This window comes from Haemorhous mexicanus, chromosome 3 (genome assembly GCF_027477595.1).
Source record: "Haemorhous mexicanus isolate bHaeMex1 chromosome 3, bHaeMex1.pri, whole genome shotgun sequence".
NCBI lineage: Eukaryota > Metazoa > Chordata > Aves > Passeriformes > Fringillidae > Haemorhous > Haemorhous mexicanus.
In genome coordinates, this window is record NC_082343.1 from 57,475,559 (window position 1) to 57,499,107 (window position 23,549).

The 23,549-nt window shown below is 39.5% G+C and overlaps 1 protein-coding gene across 5 annotated transcripts in view; it reads left to right on the forward strand.

Annotated features, from left to right (window-relative positions):
* IPCEF1 (interaction protein for cytohesin exchange factors 1) overlaps positions 1 to 23,324 on the forward strand; it is a 59,595-nt gene extending 36,271 nt beyond the window's left edge. For 3 of the 5 annotated variants that reach the window (XM_059841951.1, XM_059841949.1, XM_059841954.1), the window contains 4 exons: positions 33 to 121; positions 5,441 to 5,810; positions 13,596 to 13,789; positions 17,363 to 23,324. In XM_059841951.1, coding sequence (XP_059697934.1) covers positions 33 to 121; positions 5,441 to 5,810; positions 13,596 to 13,789; positions 17,363 to 17,563 — 854 coding nt within the window. In that variant the 3' untranslated portion in view covers positions 17,564 to 23,324. The remainder of the gene's footprint in view (positions 1 to 32; positions 122 to 5,440; positions 5,811 to 13,595; positions 13,790 to 17,362) is intronic. The other 2 variants (XM_059841952.1, XM_059841950.1) reach the window with 1 other exon arrangement.
* The last annotated feature ends 225 nt before the right edge of the window (positions 23,325 to 23,549 follow it).

The following is a 23,549-nucleotide window of genomic DNA, read 5'->3' on the forward strand; positions in this document are numbered from 1 at the left end:
TAATTTTTGCTCATTTTCCATGTCTGCCTCAGAATGCTACAGTGAAAGTGAGCATGACGACCCAGAAATAACAGACACGCCACCTCCACCCTACACTGTCCAGACCCCACCTCTTCCTTCGGTAAGTGTTCCTATTATTACCTCGTTTCTTGTTGCAAGCAGGTGGAAACAAAACTCTTCGAGGTGGTGGACCTCTAGGAATAGCCTAAGACATTGTCTGGAAACGTCCACGCTGTGTTCCTGTGAAACAGGAACACAGACTGCCCACCCCGTGTCAGAGCTCACAGCTGGCACATCCTGCACCACAGGGAGCTTTGCACTGTAAAAGATCAGCTCCTTCCCATTTATCTTGCTAGAGAAATGAAGGTGTCCTTCTACCTCATACACAAACTCTGTCTTTTCTCTGCAAGATTTTTAACACACCACTATAAGCTGTTTTTTTCATACTGTTCTCTCTCTTTTTTAAAAATCTATCCTGAAACCTCTCTCTTTTTGTGACCTTGGTAGCATATCTAACAGCTTTGTATTTATTTATTTGAGTGGGCTGTTTTTAAGACTGCTGAATTTGAAGCTGCTTTTGTGGCAGTGAAGTGAAGGGAAAGAGGCCTCTTCACACAGAGATAAAAATCTGGTTTTTTTCTTCTACCTCTGAAAAATAGACTATGAAAAAAGATAATAGGCATTCTTCCAAAATCTATGTAGCATATTGTCCCAGAATATTCCTTCCTGTCTCACTTCATTTCATAAATTAAAATAAGCACTATGAACCCTCATGAGTCTAATCAAATTGACTTGCCTAATTATTATCTATTTCTTGCCCTATTAATCTTGTTTCTATATAATTGTTTTTCCCAGTGATCTCATTGCCCTTATATGTGCTTTAAATGGATTTTTTAAAAAATCTTCAAATTTTTAAAAAAAATTTCTATTTTTATTTCTTTTTATGTAAAGAAAGGAAAGTTGTAAATTTGCTATGACAGGTAGCTTCATTAGTAGGTTTAGGGTGGGTTTTTTCCCACTCTTTGCAGCCTTTAAGTGAAAAGTTTCATTTGTAGTAGAAGTCAGGAAGAGCTGTTGCAAGTAGCAGAGGCAATCCCATGATGTTTGTAACCAGCAAGTTTTCCTGGAGCAAGCAACAGGCTTTGAGGCTTTGGCTGCAATTTTGGAGTAAATAGATTGTTCATATAATGCTTTGGAAACTATAGAGAGTGAGAGTCTTTTGTCACTACATTTTTAATTTTTTAAATTTTTCCCATTTAAATGGAAAGTCAAATTTTCTTAATTCTGTGTTTAGAAGTGAGAGATCTGGTTTGGGTTGTTAATAAGGAATCCTGATTCAAGCCTTTCCCTTCCCTACCTGAAAGTTAACACTGAGAGGTGTTGCAGTAGTATACTTAGCACTAAATATTCTCATGGCATCTCACACAAGGGAAGTGTCTGCTGCCTCACTGTTGTGGTACAAGTTCCTCTGTGGCACGCTGAAAGGACACCCAGGAGCTGGGTGGGCACAGGAGCAGTGGAGCAGGAGCAGATCAGAAATATGCAGATGAGCTAGAGAAGCTTGTGCAATCACAGATATTAATGAAAGGAGATGCTGTGGACAGAGTTGCCTGTCTGGCAATCTCTGATTAGCTGACATAAAGCTGGGAGCACATGTCACACGGTCACGCACTCGCCCCCCTCATTTTCAGTCAGATAAGTCAGTCTTCACTTCCTCTCCCGAAATGTGTGACGTTTATCACCAGAACAATCCGCCAGGCATGCGGGGGCGTGAGGCCTTCACTGCTGCAGAACGTGGTTCTTTATTGCCTGTATTAGCTGGAAGTGAAATGTGACTGAGTGCCTATAAATATCAGAGGAGAGAAGAGCTTTGGCAGTATGTCTCCTGCAGTTATTCAGAGCTGTGGGTCAGTTAATGGAGCATATTGAATTTTATACCTCAGCGCCTTGCCTTTAGGAGATGTAGATGTGCTTTCCCTCTGCTCGCCTCTGAGGGAATGCCTGCATTTTTCCAGATGATGAGTTTTAAACAGGTGCTGGTTTTAGTTTTCTGTTTTTCTGGTTTCCTGCTGCCTGTTGGTCTGTTGCTGCAGAGGTGATCTCCGGTTGTCTCCTTCCCATATTCTCCTCTGGAGTGTTGGCCTCCACGTTTTGGCAGGGAACGTGTGGGAGGCAGGCAGTGCTGCGGATGCTGCTTCTCAATCTTTCCCTTAAAGGGTATCTTCCCTTCAGCCTTTGCCTTTGTCAGCTGATTTCCCAATTCTTCCTATCCCTTAAAATCCCTTCCCTTGTGGACTAAGGTTAGTGTCTCCTAAACAAAGGTTTCACCTTTCCACCCCAGAACTGCCACTGGAATCAGCTCCATTTGCTGTGGGTCTGCCCTGTGCTCAGCTTGCTTATGTAGTGAGTAGGAACATCTCTGTTTGATTGCAAGTCAGAGTCTTCTTTTAAATGCCATATTTAATACCCCCTTCACTTCTGGGCAAGGGCTGAAACAAGAAAAACACTGTAAGGATTGGGAAAGTGCAGCTTCTACTAAAAAACTCAGTTCTAGTTTACAGCCTGTGGTTGTCTCAGGGAAGGCTGATTAAACACAGCTCTCTGCTGGTTTATATGTTGCAGAGTTCTTGAACCAAGCTATGCAGTCTCAAAAATGTGGTGGATTTGGGTTCATGTTCTGTGGGTGCAGCACTTGGCCTACTTCAGTTTTCTCAGATTGTTACTGGAAGTGACACTTATCCTGTCAACTCATCTCGCTGTCAGGAATGCCACAGGCATTGACAAGAATTAATGTCTTTTTATTAATTTAAGCAGAAAGGTCTGCAAACTTCTTGACATCAGCTCCAAACCAAAAACTATTATTCTGGAAACTAATAGAAACCCAGGTGTAGGCTCTGTTACATTTTAGAGCAGCAAACACTTTGCTGTACTTCTAGAGCCAAGTTTGTACTTGCTGTTCTATTCTCTGCTGACTCAAACCGTTTTGAAATTTGCAGAAGAAAAAAGTAGTGATCATGAGGTTCCATGTGTATGCATGAGTTTGGGTACTGTGGAGGAAAAAAATAAGTGAGGAACAAGTAAATTATAACATCTGTAGTACAAAAGTTAAACTGACCACCTGCATTAATTTGTGCACATGTGAATGCATACACAGTTAAAAAAACAGCAGATACCTTAAGACAATAGATTGCAGCAGTGGCCAAAAAAGCAGTTGAAGAGTTTCATGGTCATAATTTTTCTCTAAAAAATATCTAGGGACTCATTAATCTCCAGTGAAATCCTTATGATCTGCTTTTTAAAACACCCCCAAATGGAAATGTATTATATGGATGATTGCAAAACTTCCAGAGGAGTCACTCAAATAAGTTAGGTAAAACATTTGTCATGCCAAAGAAAAAACAAAACACAACACATGTGCAGAAAAAACCAAACACCTTCTGGCAGTCATATTTATTCTCACTCATATTTTTTAATTAACACACAATGAAAATGAAAATAAAAACACATTTCCCTCAGTGAGGCACAGCCTTCATTTCAATAACACTTTTTTTTTTTTTGTATAGACAAATGCCAGAAAAATAGAGGTGAGATCTAATATCTTCCTTTTCCAGCTTTGAACAACTGAAATTAGACCATCTACAACATGTGGGCAAGAGCTCTTACTGTTTGGTTGTTCTGCTTGACTTTAAACCAATTCAACAGTTTGTCTTTGTGATAGGAGCTCTTAGATGAAATGCTTCATATCACCTGTGTCCCCAAGGGTGTTTTTAGCACTCCTAGTTTATTACAGCATCTCCTTGTCCTTGGCTTGAGGATGCATATGTGAAGGTTTCTATTTTGGAAACAAAACCACACCTGAAACACAGTGCTGTATTTTTCATAGGGGAATATAAATGCCTGGGTCCTGCAATGTTTGGCACAGTCTTATAGGAATCATGGAAGGATCAGAAAACATGCCTTAGGAGGAGTTGCTGAGAGAGCTGAGTTTGTTCAGTCTCAAGAAGAGGGGGCTCAGCGGAGACCTCATTGCCCTCTACAGTTCCCTGAAAGGAGGTTGTAGTCAGGTGGGAGCCGTGCCTACAGTGACAGGACTGGAGGAAGTGGCCTTAAGTTGGGACAGGGCAGATTCAGATTAGTTATCAGACTTTTCACCATTAGGTTGGTCAGGGATTGGAATAGGTTACCCAGGGAGGTGGTGAAGTCACCATCTCTGGAAGTGTTCAAGAGGGATCTGAATCCAGTGCTGGATGATGTGGTTTAGGGGTTGCAATGGAAGTGCTGGGTGCTTGTCTGGACTGGATGAACTTGGGAGTCTCTTCCACGCTTGACAATTCTATGATATTATGAATGGGTCCAAAAATTTACAAAAGTGAAGAAGCTGCTATTAACAAATGGTGCTCACAGTCTGATAAAGGTCTTCCTCATCCTCTGAATTGCCTCCTTGTTAAATGATGCAGCTATATTAGAAGCACAGGAAGGCTTTGGTGTTTTTAATATGAGAAGGAAGTAGTATACCTTACAGTATACAACACTGAATTGTGGAGGTTAAAAATCATAATTAAAAAATTGTTACTCTTGGTTTGGCTTATTTGAATAAAACTCATTTCTGGCTTACTTTATAAATAGGTATTCCAGGCTATCCCCTTTACTGTGTTTTCAGCTTTTCCAGGTTTCCCTAGCAACACCTTCTCAGTAAGTTTCAATATTTTCAGTCTAGTTATCATGGGTTTTAATGCTTACACAGATCTATTTTACATAAATATTGAGGATCGAAACTTGCCAGAATTGTGGTCCATCAAGCCTGGTATTCCAATGCCGGCATTGGCCAGAAGGAGATGATATGCAGAAGGAATAAATTTCTGCAGTAGCAAATCTGGCTTTCATATCATGATGATCTAACCACAATTTCTGATAGTTTCTGCTAAGCCTTCTTGCCCTGGTGAATGATTATCCCCTGAATGGACTAGGAAAAATACTTTACAGTACTTCAGTGCTTGGGACCCCTTCTGTCTATCTCTGATTATTGCATTGGTGGAACTGTTGAGTGCTTCATGTTCAATGGCTAATTTGTAGTTTTTCTTCTTCATTCTTGATTAGACCAATAAAGTGAAGACAAATTAAAGAAAGAAGGTGAGTGTGAGACCTACCACAGAAGGCTACATTCAGCATACTTTTCCTTGGTCTTTGTTTCCTTGGTCATTGTCAGGTTTATATCTTTTGCCTTTGGCTTCCTGGTGGCTTGGTTTCTGAAGTTACTGCTCTTCAGGAGATTGATTACCACACCACAGGCTTGTTTGGATGAATAAGTAATCAGATTACATCAATTTTTGGTCATTCAGCATTTGAGTTGCATGTTATACATCACATAGAACCTAGAAACAGGAGTAATTTGTAAATAATTTTTCTTTTTTCTTCCCCCCCATCCTTTGTTTCCGGAAAGCAGGATCAGCAGAAGTCATCATTCACCTCAACTCTGTCAAGTGAAGCATCTTGTTCTCTCTCCTCTCCTGAAAGCACTTTCAATTCCCAAGAATCATCGTCTTCCTTGGCATCCAAAGTGGTTTATTCTGAGAGGCAGTCCTGGCTTGACCTGGTGAACAGCTCTGGCACAGAAGAGGGTGATCAGCCTTTAACGTTCTGCGTACAGATCCATTCCGACGAGGCGCCAGAAGTGGTCTGTGGAGATGCAGCAGAAAGCCAGGAAGTCCGGCTTTCCGAACCCAATGATGGATCCCAAACCTCTTACTTAAGTGCAGATACACATTGTCTAGCTGTGCCAGATGCGACAGGACAGCGATCACTAGCCAGAGGTGAGCTAATGAGAGAGGAGGCTTTTGTTTCAGAGCCATACAATAGAAGCATTCCAGGTTTCCTTAACTTCCTTCCCCCTTCCTTCCTCTATATCCTTCACTGAAGAGTTTCCAGTGGCACACACATTTATAACATTTAAATTATTGCACATTAAATATATAATGTAGTATCTGGTTTGTAGGTACCTTTATAGCTTTTCTCAAATTTGTATCTGTATGTTAGACCATAACCTCTGTGTAGAAATTTAGCATAAACATAATTTCATTAACAGTCTTTATTTCAGTGCAGATATCTTTTATTAGTTAGGATTGAACCAAAATGTTAACAAAGTGTATTAACAAAGTGAATGGACACTGTAACAAAACTGTAATATGTAGAGAACAGAGAACATAGGGTTAAGTCAGTTCAATTTTACATATCTGTGCTGTTGCATTTACTCAAAGTACGTACTCTCTATTTGCTTCATTAAGCTTCATTGCAATCAAGAGAAAACAACTGAAATCCTGAATCAGAAAGTCTATTAAGACTGGATTTTGTTTAAGCAAATAGGTGTCTGCACAGTATCCTCCTACTGAAATGTACTGCTAATTAAAAAAGGTGGCTAATGTACTGCTAATTGAAAAATGGTTCCAGAATCTGGACATTGTTACTGTTTGTAACTCTCCTGTGTAGCAAGGAAATATCTCCTGCCTTTTGAGCAAAGCTTCTTCCTTCTGAATTAAAAGCAGTTGAAGCCTAAGAGTTGTTCCTGGCGTACAGTTCTGAGTAGAGGAGTAATGCATAAGGGAACAACAACATTCCTGTGCCTCAGGTCTTCCCAGATCCTTGTAAAGATTTGAAGTGAGTACTTTGTTGCTGAAAGAGAAGGGTTGTCTCAGCACAATGCAAAAGAAAAGTGCATCTTAGAGCTTAGGCTGAAAGTAATGCAGTGGTGGAAAGAAACAACACTGGAGTTGTTGCGAAATCAGGGCATTTCTCTGTAGGTGAGCTGGGTACTGAAAGATGATAGTATGAGGCACATTAGTTACCTTGTCAGTGCCTCTAGGTTTTACAAATATCGACCCTTAAAAAGCTGGCACCCCTTTATGTAGTCATACTTTCCTGATTTTACACACACACACACACACACACACACACACAAAAAAAAAAAAAAAAAAAAAAAAAGACATTAGGAAAAGTAAAGTTTTCATCAAAAATGAAAATTAACTCAGTGTTTTATGCTCACCTACATTATCCTTTTCATAGGCTTCTCTGCTAGAAAATTCTGCAGCAATGAAGAGCAGAAAATATTAAAATCCAGAGTGAGCATATGTGCGGTTTCTATGTATTGGAAAAGAGTGCTGTGCTTTGAGTTACTGTGGAGTCTAGTTCCCCTAATTCTGGCTTTTCAAGTTATGAAAAGGCTGGAGCTGGCAGAAATGGAGTCCCTAATAAGAAAGTCACAAAGACATATTAAATATATTGTTTTTCATATTTTTTCCTTTTTTTTCCTTCTGAGTTAAATTTGATAAAGTAATGTGTTTGGAAAACATCATTAGGGGTATTTAAGTGGATTGTTGGAATCTAGGTCATAAATGGCATAGTGGCTTATAGATCCTGTTGGCAAAGATTCAGTGGTTGCTCTTCAGAAATCTAAACTTTTGCTTAGACTATATTCCTCTGATATTGTCAAAACCCCTGCAATAATGTGTAGGTCATTGCTTTTAATGTAAGGGCGACAAATACTTTTATGGATGTCATAGAATGTGCATGACACGTTCATAAATCACTTAAAGTATAGTTTGATAGGTTCCATCATACTAACCAATTAAATGGGATTAACATGTAAATCAAGACATATTTTGGTATACTCCTTCAGTGTGCAAGATGATTCAATTTTGATAAGATTATTCCTGGGGAAATGAATTCTTCTGTTGCTCACTGCTTTGCTGATGGGCAGCCCTGATGGCAGAGCACAGAACACTTCCATCCCAACCACAGTGGTGGTCGCTGACAGAATTCCAGAAATAGATCATTCCACCAAGACAGGCGCTATGGAAACTGGGTCACCTCACTAGTTCTTGTCTGCATCATAACCCATTGCTGACCAAGAAAATGTACACAGGACACAGGTCTGTCTTTATCAGGCTGCATATTGTGGGCTGGGTGTAGAGAGTGCTGCTGTATGGGGCCCTTCCCTGCAGTGGTCACTGAAAACATTAAGGAAATATTTTGCAAGGAGATTAAGCTTCTTCAATTTGAGCATGAAGTAGGAAAAGGAGGATTAATGTAAAATAACATTTCAGTTCCAAATGAAAGTTATCAAAAAGGATGCAATTCTGGCTCTGTGGCTCATCCCCCAAGAATTTCTCTCTCCAGCTAGTTGATAAGCATGTGCATCAGTATACTGTGAGATGAATTCAAGTTGTTGAGTAAAATCTAGCTGCAAAATCTCCTGATTTGCAATAACTGATAAGAACACTCTTATCTGATGCAAAGCAAGAAGGCATAGCTCAGTGCAGTGGGTATTATTTGCTCTACTGTGCTTCTGAATAATGTGTTTCTGACATGTTCAGAGTCATGAGACTGTATCCAGGAGGAGACAAGCATGTCTTTTGTCCACATTTTTCCTGAAAGCACATGTTCCCTGTGTGTAAACATAGCCCTGCTGTCATCAGAACAGCTATGTTCTTAGGTAGTGTTTGATCCCAGTCCCCCACAGAACCTACAAGTGTGTCTCTCTCCTGGTGAGAATAAAAAAAAACCCTGCCACACTGTTTTCTGGCTACATTCTTTAAGCTAAAGCCACAAGTGGAATTTTTGGTTGTAGCTGATAAGAGCTTAGTGTTGAAGTGAAAATTTTCTGGAACTGAAGACCACTTTTGCTAGGCAAAGTCTAGAAATGGAGACTGATGTGAGAAAAGTTGGTACCTAAAAGGAAAAAAGAGTAGCTGTGGTTTTGTGGGAAGAGCTTACCATGAAAAAGAACAAAAACAGTGAAGAAACCTTAGTGATGAGTTTAAACAATGAAAGAAACATTTTCCAGAAATAAACGCATGAATCTCCATAAGAAAAGCTACAGATTCAACTAAATGATGATGGATTATTTTTTTCTACAGAAATTATTTAATGAACTCTGCTAAGCAACTGTGAGTGTCTGGTTCAAGGAGCCACAACATTTGATATTTTTAACAATCTTGCCAACCACTTTTAGTGGTGTTATGAACACTGTCAGCATTAATTCTCTGCATCAGTTACAGGGGAGATGTTACATACCAGACAGTGATACAAATAAGGGGGGGTTTTATCAGTTTTCTCTTTTGAAAGGATATCAGCATTATGCATCCATTTACTTTTTGGGAATATTTAAGACTTTGGTGATGCAGCTTGCTACATGCAGAATGACAAAGGATTCTAAGTCTGCCTGTGATGCAAAGAAACTGAAAGGTAAACAAGAAACAGCTGAGAATACAAGGAGCTGTCTGGCTACGTGCACTGTATCCAGGAGCTGGCCTTGGCCCCTCCAGGATGGCTACACACACTCTCCATCCTTTGTATTTCTTCTGGCAACCACTGGAAGGAAAGGCATATGACCCTGACACACCACCATTATGATCAAGAACCTCAACAGCTAAAGGAAGCCACAGGAACTAAGAGGTTATATAAGAAAATAGGAATGTGTGTTCCTATATATTTAGGGATCTACCACTATAGCAGTAAGATTCTTCTTCCCTGCATTTTCTGAGGGTTTCATGATTGTATGAAGTTAATGTATCTTGGCAAGGCATTCCTATTTTACCTCTTCTGGTTCATTTTACCGTAGCTCACAGTAGCTGTGGAAGATCTGGTGTGTGCTGATATTTTCAAACAGCTTTTCAAATACCTCTTGGATTTTATCTGGGTTGTTTTTATGGGAAGGAGTTGGTTAAATAGGAGCTGGATTCATTCAATTCCTTCTGTTCTCACAACTGACATCCTCTTCCTCTCTGGAGTCTGCCTGTGCCAGTAATAGCCAGAACAGATCCTCTGGTGTGCTCTGGCCCCTTTGTTCCTTCTGCAAAAGTTATAGGAAATAGCTAGATTGTGGCCGAGACTAGATGAGAAATGTGCTTATGGTGAGAACAACTATGTAGAGAAAAAACTTGAATAATTATTTTGTTTCTCATAAAAAATTAGTTAGAAATCACAGTGAAAACTATGGTGCTATGGCTTTCTGAACCCTCTGAAAAATAGAGGCTTATTTATGTTGTTTCCAGTTCAGTTTATTAAAATTCCACCCCTCACTGCTGGGTCCACTATACTGTCAGACAACAGCGTCTAATTGTGGTAACAGTTTTCCTATTATTTCCTTCCAATCTTTCCTTCCTTAGTTCTGCTTAGTTTGCCAGTGAGGAGTTTGCTTGAGTTATGCTCACCTAATTGAATTTTTTTTCTGTATTTTCTGTTCCATATCTATGTGGGAAATGGGATTTCCCTGAGGTGACTTCATATTCCCATCGAAAAGTCTAGTCCCACTGTGGAGAAGGGCTAGGGAGTGGTTAGGTAGGTAAGGGCAAAAATCATCTGTGACTTTTTTCCCTCTGCTCTTTTCAGCCTTGGGTGAATGTGCTCTCTTGACTGGCATAAAAAATTTTAGCAGAATCAGAAACAGAGGTGCTGGCAAAGCTACAACATGCTCATAAGAGTAGCAAGAACAGGAGGAAGAAGCAGAGTTTTTTTCCCTGGGATTAATACACAACTGGGGGTCTGTGAGATCTCAGTTGCAGAATGGGAGAACAAATATTTACATTTCAGATAAATTTAGCCAGATACGCTCTGATGGAGGCGGTTTTCAATGCAAAATGCTCTTTTTGCCAAACATTTCCTATTTCTTTATCTTGACTACTGGGAAACAATCAACATTATTTTTCACAGCTGTTTTTTGAAAGTTCTGGATAATCTCACTTATGGAGGCCTAAAGAGCATTAAAGCTGGGATTTCAGACAGGCTCTTGTACTGATGCTCCAAGATGGGGAGTCTCAAAATCTTAATGTCTCCAGCCTCTGGCAAGTTGGCTGACAAAAGAGCTGAAGCTGAAAATTGAGGAGGTGAAGAATAGGCATGTTGACCCTCTGGGAAGTTGTTCTTGTCTGTGATACCTCCTGTTAGAAGGAAATTACAGATAAATGGCATCAAGCCTCAGAATTGTGTTTTAGTTCCCCTAAATCAGAATTTTTCAGTTCCTCAATTACCTCTCCCCCTTTCAGATTTACAGCATCAATCCAATGCATTCGGTGGCAGCTTCAAGCCTGCAAAATATAGGCTTTTTCTTTCCGAGATTGGCTCAGGATGCTGAAGGTAAAATTCCAGATAGGTAACAGATAGTCTGGCCTCAGTTTATAGAGGTTTCTTGGCAGGCATATTCTTTGTCAACAGCAACAGTGTTCCACACAAATGCACAATATTAGGATGCTCTCTTATTTCTTAGCAGTAGTTGAAATTAATCAGAGATGGAGGCAAGAGTGCTGTGTAACTCATACCCAGCTCTACACAACCTGTAAGTTCCACTCACCCTTGTTTTTCAGCAGTTGGCTGAAATTCCATTTAGTCCATTATCCACCTGATGTGAAGAATCTGACACGTTCCTTTCCCTTTGAAATTACCTGACCCTGATTAATCCCTTGGAGGATGAGAATGGTGGAAGAATAAGAAATAGGAAAAGAGTTTCAGGTAGAAGTCTTGAAAGTCTGCAGGTGCTGAGTCCACTTTGATGGGCAAAAGCATCATGTGTGAGCCTTCTCCTGGGCTTTCCTGACTTTGGCTCCATCTTTTTCTGTGCTGAATGTTACTGCACTCCTTACAGTTTCCCACAAGTGCATGGAAGATATCAGATTATTTAGCATGAAAGAAGAGTGTTCAGTGAGGGTATTGTCTCAGGCTTGCTGCTTTGTAACCCTCTTAGGATACTGAGGAAGTTCATGAGTTAGCCTCAAAAGGTGTCTGGAGCAGGGACATTAAGTCCCCTTCAACCCTCTCAGCAACTTTTAGATAAAGGTTGACTTTATCTAAAAGTTGCTGAGAGGATTGAAGCAACTTTTTTACCTTATTACACAGTTTTCTTGGATAGTTAATGGAAATCAATTTATCTCTCTAAGTATTACTGTGCACAGTCCTGATGGGTGATGTCTACAGCAGAGTTGAGCCAGTCCTGTGCAGAAGCTGGCTAATGCAACAAACAGCTGCTTCATCCCAAGAAAGCAGGCAGGAAACTAGTTATTGCAAGCCTCATGGCATGTGCCAATAGCTTTCAGGAAATACTATTGCCGTGTATTATGCCTTACACTTCCATTTTTTTTCTGTTTCCTGCAGTTTGTTAAATATAAAACAGTTCTCCTTTTCCTCCCCCAGCCATGTACCAATGTTGGAAGTTATATTTAGTTTTTGTCAAGTTATGGTAGGCTTTTTATAATCACACAGTAGTGAAGAATAGACCAGAAACACAGTGAAAGCAAATATTTGCAGCATATCATAAACCTTTCTTGTAACCTAAATATTTAGAAAGAACAGAGATGTAGGAGGATGCTGTACTTTATAAAACATGGAAAAGATAAGAAGCAGCCTCCTTAGCAAGCTGACATATTGCAGAATTCTTTTCACAGCAGCATGACTGAGCAGAAGGACTTGTTCCTTTTGTTGTGAATATATTTGCTGACTGCAGATGATTTAGAAAAGTAAATGTTTAACTTTAAAAGAAAAAAGAGCCCAGCCAGTTCAATGGAAATAGGAAGGACTGCAGTTGAGAAGAACCAACGCCACTACCCCCAGAGACATAAAACCAAGTGTTATCCAAAGTGGATCTTGAGGGATTCATTAGCATCCTGAAAACAGCAATAGCTGTAAGATTTTCCCTTAAAGATCACTGAAACTGTGTGGACTGAAGGACAAGAAGTGAGTTGCGCAGTCTGTTGCTAAAAATGGCCTTCTGCTGAAACGCCCCTACATATGCCCGGCACAGTTTTCATTTCCGTCTGTTCATTTTTAAGTTGTTTTATTCTGAGAAATGCCTTTGCTTAAATTTTCATCTCCTTTTATGCTATTCTCAGCTGTTTATTCGCTTTTCCTTTCATGTACTCTCTGTTTTGGAAGATGGTCCTGCAGCTTGGGAGCCAACAGAATAATTAAGGTGGAGATAACCAAGGCTTTGTTGTGAGGCTTTATAAGCAAATTCTCTGCTGCAATCTGTGAAACTCCGGGGCAAGACACTGGATTCCCCAAGGGTTCTTGCTTTAATCTGCTTTCTAGGGACCTTCTCTTGGGACCCCTGAAATGTTTCTATGTTTCTTTTAGTAGCTCATTTTTTTTGAAACTCTGTGTTCAATAATTACCAAAACCTGGTGATGAACCAGCACACCAAAGAGAATTTGCCCTGTCAACTGCCAGGCAGAAGCTTAATTCACTGTGTGGAGCATGCAGGGAGGAATGGATGGGTGTAGATGCTATCAGAGTTGTTTCATTCAAACATAGGGCTACTGACAGTTGTTCTAAGTCCGTGATGCCTTCAGAGCATTAAAGCAGCACTCTATTAGTGGAGATACAAGCTCACATCTGTTTGGATCATTACCTGATTCTTAACAACATGTGAGTTTGGAAGTATGTCTTTCTCATAGGCATTATTACCCTAGAAATTACCCTAATTGCCCTTAGTTTTAACTCTAAACAATTATTTTTTGAGGTTGTTAAGAGCCTTCTTAATGGCTGAACATAACTTTTCTGTTTTCTGCTGCTACATTCATGTTCTCATACCCAATTTATTCTTTTCTTTGAAGACCAGGATAAGCGTGATGATGACGATGAGATGGAGCGACTTTACAAGTCATTGGAGCAAGCAAGCCTGTCTCCCATTGGTGATCGTCGACTGTCAACTAAGAAGGAGCTTAGGAAGTCATTTATCAAGCGCAGCAAAAACCCCTCCATTAATGAGAAACTCCACAAAATCAGAATGCTGAACAGTACATTAAAGGTGAGTTTGCAGATCTTGCCAAGCAAAGCTTGAGAGAAAAAAACAGTTTGGCTGAAAAAAGAAGCAGTAGAGACTTCAGCCAAACTCTAATTATGTATTTACTGAAAGCCCTAGAGAATTTTGTTAAGTTTTTGAATTCTTTTTTTCTGCTTCATTGTGAACACTGATCTGCGTTATGTTGTTCAGCTTGAACTAGAAGCAGAGGCAATAGCTCAAGAGGGACTCCTCTTACAGAAGTTCCAGCTCATTTGGAAAATTTTATAAAGAAAACTCTTAGTTAACTGGAAAACTTGCTAGCTCAGCTAAATGCACTAAACAGGGGAGCCTTAAAAAAGGAAGAGCAGACAAAGTACATTGATGATAAAGGACATGAAAATGACCCTGAGCCAAAAAAAGTTTTCCTTATGTGATTATCAGAGAATGTACAGGATGTGCCAAAGCCATTGTAAAGACCTCCTGTAACTAAAATATTCCTAATAACAAAAGCATCCTGCTTTTATGTTGGAAATATATCACGAACTGGAGGGGTTCAGGAGACGTTCCATGAAAGGGCCGGTAAATCTGTCTGGAATATGGGAATTTATGAAGCAGTTTACCTGCCAGCATCAAATGTCACGGGATTTCAAAGCCTGCTTCTGAGTGGTGCTGAGGGAAACATAAAGCTTAACCACAGAATTTGTATTGTAAGGAGAAGACAGAATAAATGCAAACCTGGGGCTTAGCTTGTTTCTTTTCATATGCATTAGAAGCAGGAATTAAGTATCTTTTTTCAAATGGATGTATTTGGCTTCAGGCACTGTAAGCTGGAGAAATGCACGTAGAATGGTTGGACTTGATGATCCTAGAGGTCTTTTTCAACCTCAGCAGCCCTATGATTCTAAAAACTTATCCTGCTGGCACAGTCATTGGTTTGATTATTAATTGCAATGGAAGGATTGTGTTTTGCACCTCAACCTGTGTTGAAATTCCTGAAAAGTAAAGGGAACTGGAAAGAGAGGCATCCTTCTTGGCTCTGTATGAGACCTGGTGAAGTCTCAGTATCAAAGAGTTTTCAGAGATGTGGCGGTGACTACAGAAGTATTCATTTGTATCAGCAGTAAAGTGAGCCCCCCACATAGCAGAAAGTTGGTTTAAAATGTACATCTACGTCCTCGGACCTGAAGCTATGTACAGAAACATTCCAAAAAGTTTTCCTTGACAGGACCCTCACTAATAAATCTAAGAACCAGTTAGTGCAAAATGGAGTTATATTTTGTGGGACAGTCACTTTCATTAGTATGGAGCTGAACATAAGCCTTAACGTCAGACATGAGCAAGAAGGACAACAGTGCATTGATTTAGCATGGGAGTATTATATAAGTTGAGATTAACTTAGGCTTGTTTAACACTTGTATTTAACATGGAAAAATAAGTTCTGGAGTGTTCGTAACATATAAAATATATTGACATCTTTGTTGGGTTTTTTTGTTTGATTGTTTTGAGGTGTTTTGAGGTTTTTTGAGGTTTTTTTTGTTTCTTTTCATTATTGTTTTTTTGTTGATTTTTTTTCCTCTCTTCAAACTAAGAACCTGGAGTATTGACAAGACAAATAAAAAAGCACAGACACTTTCTCATAGACACAAACACAGCTCTCTACACAGCAGTATTTAAGTTATCCTGCCTGAAAGTCAAGTGCCTGCAGAGGGAAAGTGCCATATTAATTACATCAGTGGAATTATGTGCTTTTCAAGTCAATTTTCTTAATGTATAATATAAGACATAAGATAATTGGAAATGATCTACTGGAAATTTAAAAATCAGGATTTTTTAGATCCATATGTACTCTGCTTTAATTAAAACCCTATTAGTTTGAGAAGTGATTTATGCAAGTCTCAATGCAATTTTAATTTTAGACTTTTGACTCCACATATTTAACAACAGATTAATGTTGCTGCCACAATATATCATTAACAAAACATGTTTTGAATACTTTGGAAGAGAGGGAAGCTATGTGCAAATGCATCACAGTCTTAGTGAATGTGGGAAATAATTTTAGTGCTACAGGAGAAACTCCATGTCATGACTTTTTGCTGCCGAGTTTGTCCAGTAGAAATACTTCTCTTCCTTCCACCTCCTTATCTCCTTTCTTCTTCTCTTAAGCTAACTGCACATATCCCTGCATCAATGCCAGAAGTCTTCTTAAAAGGGCTGGCACTGGGACTTGAAGGTAGGACATGTGTAAAATGCAGTTGAAAGAGCTTTTGGGTTTAAAAAGCAGTTAAGGCATGACAGGAATTGGAGCAGTTGAAGGATCATTAAATTAGTAGTGGGATATGGATATAGAAACAGGTGATGGCTGCTATCAGAAGGTGGAATGAGTGTGTGGGAGTACTTTCAAGGTGTTTCAAGGCAGCCACCAGCACAGGGTGTCCTTGGGCATAATGAATGGGTGGCAGCAGATGAAGATGGTTAGAACTATTCCATTGCTTTCATACACAGACTGAAGTGAGGGAGCCCAGCAAAAGTAGCCAAGTTTTGTTAGTGCAGCATGGTGCCTCTATTATTAAATTATATCTGCTAACTGGGGCTTCCCTATCCTGTGGTCCCTGGATAGGCAATATGGGCTGGAAAAGCGAAGTGGTTTTTTATGCCACAACGTGTGAGGACATCAAAGAACATCAATGTGTGAAAGAAGGGTGGAATGAAGACAGAGCCAGGCTATTTTCAGTAGTGCCTAGTGACAGGACCAGAAGTGAGGTTCAAACTAAGACACAGAAGGTTTCCCCTGGATAGCAAGAAACACTGTGAGGGAGACCAAGCACAGGTTGTCCAGGGAAGCTGTCGAGTTTCTATCCTTGGAGATATTCAAGACTCATCTGCACACAGTCCTAGGCAGCCTGCAGTAGGTGGCTCTGTTTGAGGAAGGGTTTTGGATCAAATGACTCGCAGAGGTCCCTTCCAAGCTCAGTCATTCTGTAGTTCTGTGACACACACAGTCTCAGTGTTCCTGTGTCAGTCACTGCCCACATCTTACAAGCACCAGGGTGCCCACAGTTTATGGTCTGAGCTGCTCTTGCCTAAAAGTAGATACCAGATTTATTAGCAGTAGCTGGTGGTAATGGCAGACACAGGTACTGTAGCCACTCTACTGCCAGTGCTCAAATTTTATCCAAAATTATGGTCAGTCCGGCTCCCAGAGAAGAGACATTTATTACATGGAATAAGTGTTTTTGAGAAAGTTAGAAATTCTGTGAATTACAGAAATAAATGCTGTTGTGTCTCATTTCATGCAAGTACTGTCTTGTTGAGAGACAGAATAACAATGTGTAATTTTCACATGAATCTTCTCTCATCAAATTTTGTTAAGAAGCTTATAAAAAATCTAGATGAAATCATAACTTGCCTTTAACTGGGAAGAATTTTTACTGTAGACATAACTTTGATGACCTACTCTCTAAAAATGGGAACAAGATGCCAGGAGGATGGGTAATTGGCCATCTCCTTGTGACACAAGTCTAACGTCCCCAGAGTGTTTTTGTTAGGGACAATTGTCTCGACATTTTCTGTGGAAATAACCACTTGTTCTCTTCCTAGTGTAAGGAACATGACCTGGCCACAATTAACCAGTTGCTAGAGGACCCAAAGTTGACAGCGGTGAAGTACAGAGAGTGGAGGAGCACAAACATCATGCTCGTCCAAGATATTTATCAGCAGCAGGAGGTCCAGGACATGTCCACAGAGAATAGTGAAGAGCAAGAACTGACTCCACAGCCAGTCACTGAAAGTGCTATTTGATCAATGGCACATGGCAAGATTTTTCTCCACAGGTCTTCACGTATCTTCACGTACAAGCAATTTAAGCTGCTGTATCTTGTTTTTTGTAAGGGTGCTTCAAAAAGAAAACAACCCAGTCTCCAAAGTTTTAAATGCTCTTGCAGAACTCATTTAATGTCAAATGGGCAAGTTCCCCAAACTTGCCCAAGCTGCCCAAAAAAGCACGTCTGAATGTGGCCTGCGTACGTAAGAAGACTATTTAACAAAGCAGCAAAGAAACATTTTTCAGTTTCTGGAGAAGAAAATTATAAATGTCCAGCTTCTGGAGGACACAGAACTATGTAATGTGTACTGTATAAATATGAGATCCTTGGGATTGTTTTAACCATACAACTTACCTTGAAATGAAGCTAAACTGATCCCAACAGGAAGTAGTCTGCTCTACCTTTTTACCCTCTAAGGTAACCTGATGTATACATTTTCATCTCTGTACCTGTTTACTCTCACCACTCAACCAGTTTAAATGGAGACAAATGGAAGAGCAATTATGCATGAGTTGATACTGTAGACAGCTGCCTGGCACCCAGTTTGGGCTCTGCCTGATGCTTTATGAGTTTCAAATTTATTTATGGTTCAGACCAAAAAGGTACTGTCTTTCTACATGAAGAAGAAGTCTCTAAATTTTTGCTAACATGTTATTTGCTCTTCAGTGAGACAAGATTCAACAAGATTTTCTTATAAGCTTTGCAGAATTCCTTGGAAGATTTTGTTCTTCTTTCTTATTTTTGACAACTGGGCGTATATAAGGTACAAGTTCATCCCAGAGTCCATCTTAAGGAAGGTGATCATATTCACAAGCCAGAAGCTAAATGACTCAACTCCTAATGTGGACCTGGAAGTGTAAAACAAAGCTGCAAATATTTTTTGTAAATATATGTAATTTTATGACTTATATGAATGTGACTATGTACTGTATAGACATTTTATTTATATATTTATATATGCTGAATTTCCTAATATAAATAGGCACATGTGGACCAAGCCCACCCAGCTGCGAGTGCTTACAGATTGACTTGAAATGCCTCTTTATTTTGTGTTCCATTATAGATCACAGTAATGGCTCTGCAGCTGAGACTACCCTGAGGCATATGCTGTGACTCTTTGTTCTGCTTTTCTAGCTTTGAGTTTTAGATGAAGAAAATCTGTACAACTTAAGGCCTGAAAAAAGTTTTCTAGAGAGTTTCAAGACTTCCGTTTGGGGGAAAAAAATAAGAGGTTTTACTGTAGGATCATTGTTTTTTGGCTTCATTGTCCTCAGTCCAAGGTTTTAGGCTTTTGCCTTCCTCTCTTCTGCAATATAAGGAATTTTGCAGAGTGCTGAATTTTGAAAAGCAAGAATTAGTCCACCATCCACAAATTAATGTCACTACGGGAACTGTGACAGTCTGCACTTCTGTTGCTATTTCATGATGATATTCTTTGTCATTAGTTTTCAATACAGTTTATCTTTTAAAGCAAAATACACTATAGAGATGCAGCCATATTCACCTCTCTTTATACATTTTATGTTTTTTTAATAGCTTAATTGACAAAATAAAAGATAATGGTGTTAGTGGGAACATATGAAATCTTTTCCACCTGTGTAGTGATTTGTTTGATTGTTGATACTGCACTTTTAATACTCAGCAGCTTTTCTTTTAAAATAGAGGCAAGGAAATAGATGAAAATGACTAAATGGGGAAGCAGACACAAAACCCTGGATGATTAAAAATCTATTCTTTTCAAGAAATCATCATATGAATGGTGATTTCATCACCTCACTAATTGTAACTAGAAGTTAAGCAAGCTAAATACCTGGTGCAATTTGATTTGGAGTAATTGCATCTTAAAAATGGAGCCCATTTTTAGGTTGCTTTTTTTGTTCTTCTTTTTGTTTTTTGGGGTTTTTTTTTAATAATTCTTCCACTATACTCATTGAAATGTCAATTAACTGCTGAGAGCACCCTGAAAACTAGGAGTGTAGGGATTTATCTGCTTGGTCCATTTAATTTTTAACTACCTGGTGCTAAGTATATCGGAGGAAAAATTTCATGTACATTTTCTATCACACGTGTGAGTTTCTCACGAAACAAAGCATGTAGACTCCGTTTTCCTTCAAAATCATCTTCACTTAGATGCTGAAAAGAAGCACATGCTTAAGTGGCCTGTTGAGCTGGGCCAGACAAGTCAGTGCCTTGCTGTTCTGAGCAAAGTCTGAGTCAACTCCATTTGCTGAAGTAGATTTGCTGTGTACAAAGAAAAGCCTATGTGGTCTGTACATCCTGTGTCTGCTCTTTTCACACTGCACTTGGGCAAACATAGACAAAACAGCTTTCCCAAATCTAGGGACAAAGAGATGCCCTTGGACTGCCCAAACTCCACTATCGGTTTTGACAGATTACATAGCCTGAAATTGCTTTTAAGTTACTCTCTTTCACATGGTCAGTAGATACTTATTGTTGAACTATTGAGGTTTTGGAGACCTGTTGAGCATGGGCTCTATCACCGCTTAGAAAAGAACAGCAAATTCTTGAATGGGGTTACTTTAATCCCAGTTATGACTTTAACAAATTTCTTTGTTCAGGAAAACAAATATATGGGTTTTATGTACCGTGCAGGAAGTCTAACTCCATTCCTTCAGCTACTACTTAGACTCAAAATAATGGAAAGCATGGAAAATGCAAAGTGAAAATTGCAGTGAAACAGGATTAATTTTCTGGCATTGCTAATGACTGTGACGGTTTTCGCCTGGGTTTATCACAAGGAGCTGCCCAGCAGCGTGGAAGCCATAATCAGAGACAGAATTATGCACAAGCTGACAGCTACAGCAGGGAGCCGCCTCAAGAGGAGAAATTTGGACAAGTCTGTGCTCTGCTCAGTGATGCTTGGACTAACTGGTATTTCTTGGTCTGGCTTTGGAAGGCTTGCACTATTGACTCATAGCACAGAGAGCTGTGCATCCCTAGTGTGTGAATGTCAAGAAGTCTTTAACCATCTGCCTCAAGGGACATGTTTTATATACTTTTTTGGGAGAAAGTATGTGTGTGTGGATACGTGCAAATGCACAATTTTTCTTCTCTCAGTAAAGCCAGTTGGTGCAGCAAGTCCAGCAATGGAGATTTTGGAATTTCTGGTAACAATGCCTAATTTCAACTGTTTCTGCAGCTTTTTTGGAAATTGAATCTCTCTGTTCTGGTGGTGTACATCTCATGATGTACCAGAATGAGGTGGGATCATGTTCTCTTTCCTATGATGGAAGAGATTCCATGTGGGGATTGTGAATATTTTTACATCTAGCCCTGTTGATTCAATCAATACTAGGGTTTCACCTTGTCATGGTTTTAAAGGCAGCTGGAGACGAAACACCATGCAGTTCCTTGCTCAGCCCCCCTCTCTTTTCCTTCCCCATCCCTGTGTAATGGGGAACAGGATTGAAGAAAAAATTGTAGGCTGAGACAAAAATGGTTTTATAATTTAAAATAAAGTAAAATACAACAGTAATGGTAAATAATAATAATGATTAAAAGAGGAAAGAAACCCAAGCAAGTGAAGTACAATGCAATTGCTCACAACTCACTGACCTGCCCCTGCCAGACCCCTCTTCCCAAACTCAGATCAGGCCCCTCCCAGGTAGCTGCCATTGGTTTATTTACCTGGCATGATGTTCTGTGATGTGGAATATCTCTTTGGTCAGTTCGAGTCCCCTGTCCCAGCTATGCTCCCTGCCAGTTTGGTTTTTTGTGCATTTCATCACTGGCAGAGCATGAGACAAGGCAAAATATCCTTGACTGAGGATCAAACACGGCTTAGCAAAAAACAAAGCACCAGTGTGTTACCAATACCATTCTCATTCTGAATCCAAAACACAGCACTGTAACAGCTACTGAAGCAGAAATTAACTATTCCCTAACTGATACCAGGAATAAACAGGAATAAATAATGTGTTGCCTCTCTTTTTTGCAAATAATTTGAATTTTGGGGGATACCATCATATTGAGAGAAAAGGCTAGTGTGGGGCAGTCTAGGAGGAAAGAAGAAGAAAAAACATGGTATTTTATTTGAAACTCTGTGGAAATTCAGAATTTAAAATTATTTCTAATTTGAAAAAATTATGGGTGTGTTACATCTATTGTGTAAGCCTGTAAGCTTACATGTCTATTACAGACTTAATATGAAAACCTGTATTTTTAAATGTTTCAAGTAGCAAAGGAGCTCATGAAAGCATACTTCTACAAGGGGAACTCCATGTACTGTGATTGGGTTTTGGGCTTTGGCCTTTTTTTTTCTCTTTTTCTCCCTTAGTCATACAAAAGTAGCCAATTGTAACCATTGTAACCAAGTGAGAGCCTGAGTTTACTTCACTTATATGAGACATGTCTTTCTGCTAACAGGAAGCCAAAGCGGTTTTCTTATAGTAGTAGAGCCAAAGTGGAATTTCCTGTTTTGTGTGGGGCATTCAAAGCAGCAGACATTTTAAGATGTCAGTGAGCATTTCCTTGATGCTTGAAGATTTATCCCATTTTGGTTTGCTTCAAGCTGCAACATTATTGCATCTTTTTAAAACTGCCTTAATGTTGAACTGAAACAAAATTTGAGGTGAAAAAATGAAAATAGAGCAGAAAAAATCTTGGAGTTTGAATTTCATGCTGAAATTCATGTCTTAGGATAGGATAGTAGGAGCTGAGCTTGCCAAAAGCTAAGAATTTCAACACTGAAAAAAATTGTAAGGTGTTGAAAAGAGTACTACATTACTTGAAATTTGCTATGGGAGAAGTTCCAAGACCTGTCTGCTCTGGAAAAATGAATATTTTCCTAAATTATTTCCTCCTGATAAAAATCCAGAGGGAGTGGTTTATAAGATGGCAGCAAGTGAAAGATGAAATATGCATGTAATTCATCGATAGCTCAACAACCTTGATGTATGACCTGGAAGTGGTTGACTTTCGATGACTCAGCCTGTAACATTCAGCCTGTAAAATCCATTTCTTTGGGAAAGCATTGTAGCTACCAGTGTCTGAAGCTTATGCGTCCCATCTGGTCCACAAGAGGTCCATTTTGAAGATGTAGGTGAATGGCCTTTCTATAGGGCAAATAGTTTGTGTCCTCATGCCATAGCTTAGGAACCACTCCCTGTGTCCTAGATGCCCTGGGACCTGCCCAAATAATTCTGACTTTTGAAGCTGCTTATGGCAGTTTTATCTTCTCCCAGCTAAAAATAAAAAGAGGATATGAAAGCACATCTCCCAATCCCAAATGGATTAAAACTAGCACTAGTCTAGCAGAGATTAATGTAAGTCGCCTTATTTATGAGTGTTTACCAGAATAACTCACCTGGTGAAAAGCCATTTGTGCATACAAACAGCAGTGGCCTTGTGCCAAGCTTTCAGTGCTGAGGACTGGCCCAAAGGAAGAATGGATGCGTCTGTCCCACTGTGCTCTTTGTAGAGAGGAAAAACCATGCACAGAAGAAGATTTACAAGGACTTCTATCAGGCAGTGGCAGGGCCTGCAGCACCACAAAATTACATGGGATCCAAATTCAGTATTTTATCTGCTGAATCTTTTTGGTTTTTTTTATTTTCTTCACTAGTTTAAAACTCACAGCACAATGTTGGCACTTCAGCGCTGCCTTTTTACTGCTTGTTGCCTACACGTGTGAATTGATTTTCATGGAATGATACACACATCTTGCAGAATGAGAGCCTTATGTTTGCACTTGTCAATTAAACACTGAAATGAGAGAATATTTTGCTCAGCCTTTTTTTTCCCTGCTTATTTTCACTGCAGATTTTTCAGTTTACTGCTATAAAAATAAATAAATTTTTGCTGGTTCTTTAAGCAAACAATTTCCCTGTGGGACTAATATTGTTGTTAAATTGTATAATCTGAAACCAGGAAGAGTCAATGAATGGTTTGATTGAGGAATGCCTTCTACTAGTTCACAATGTCATATTTGAAACTGCTTTTAA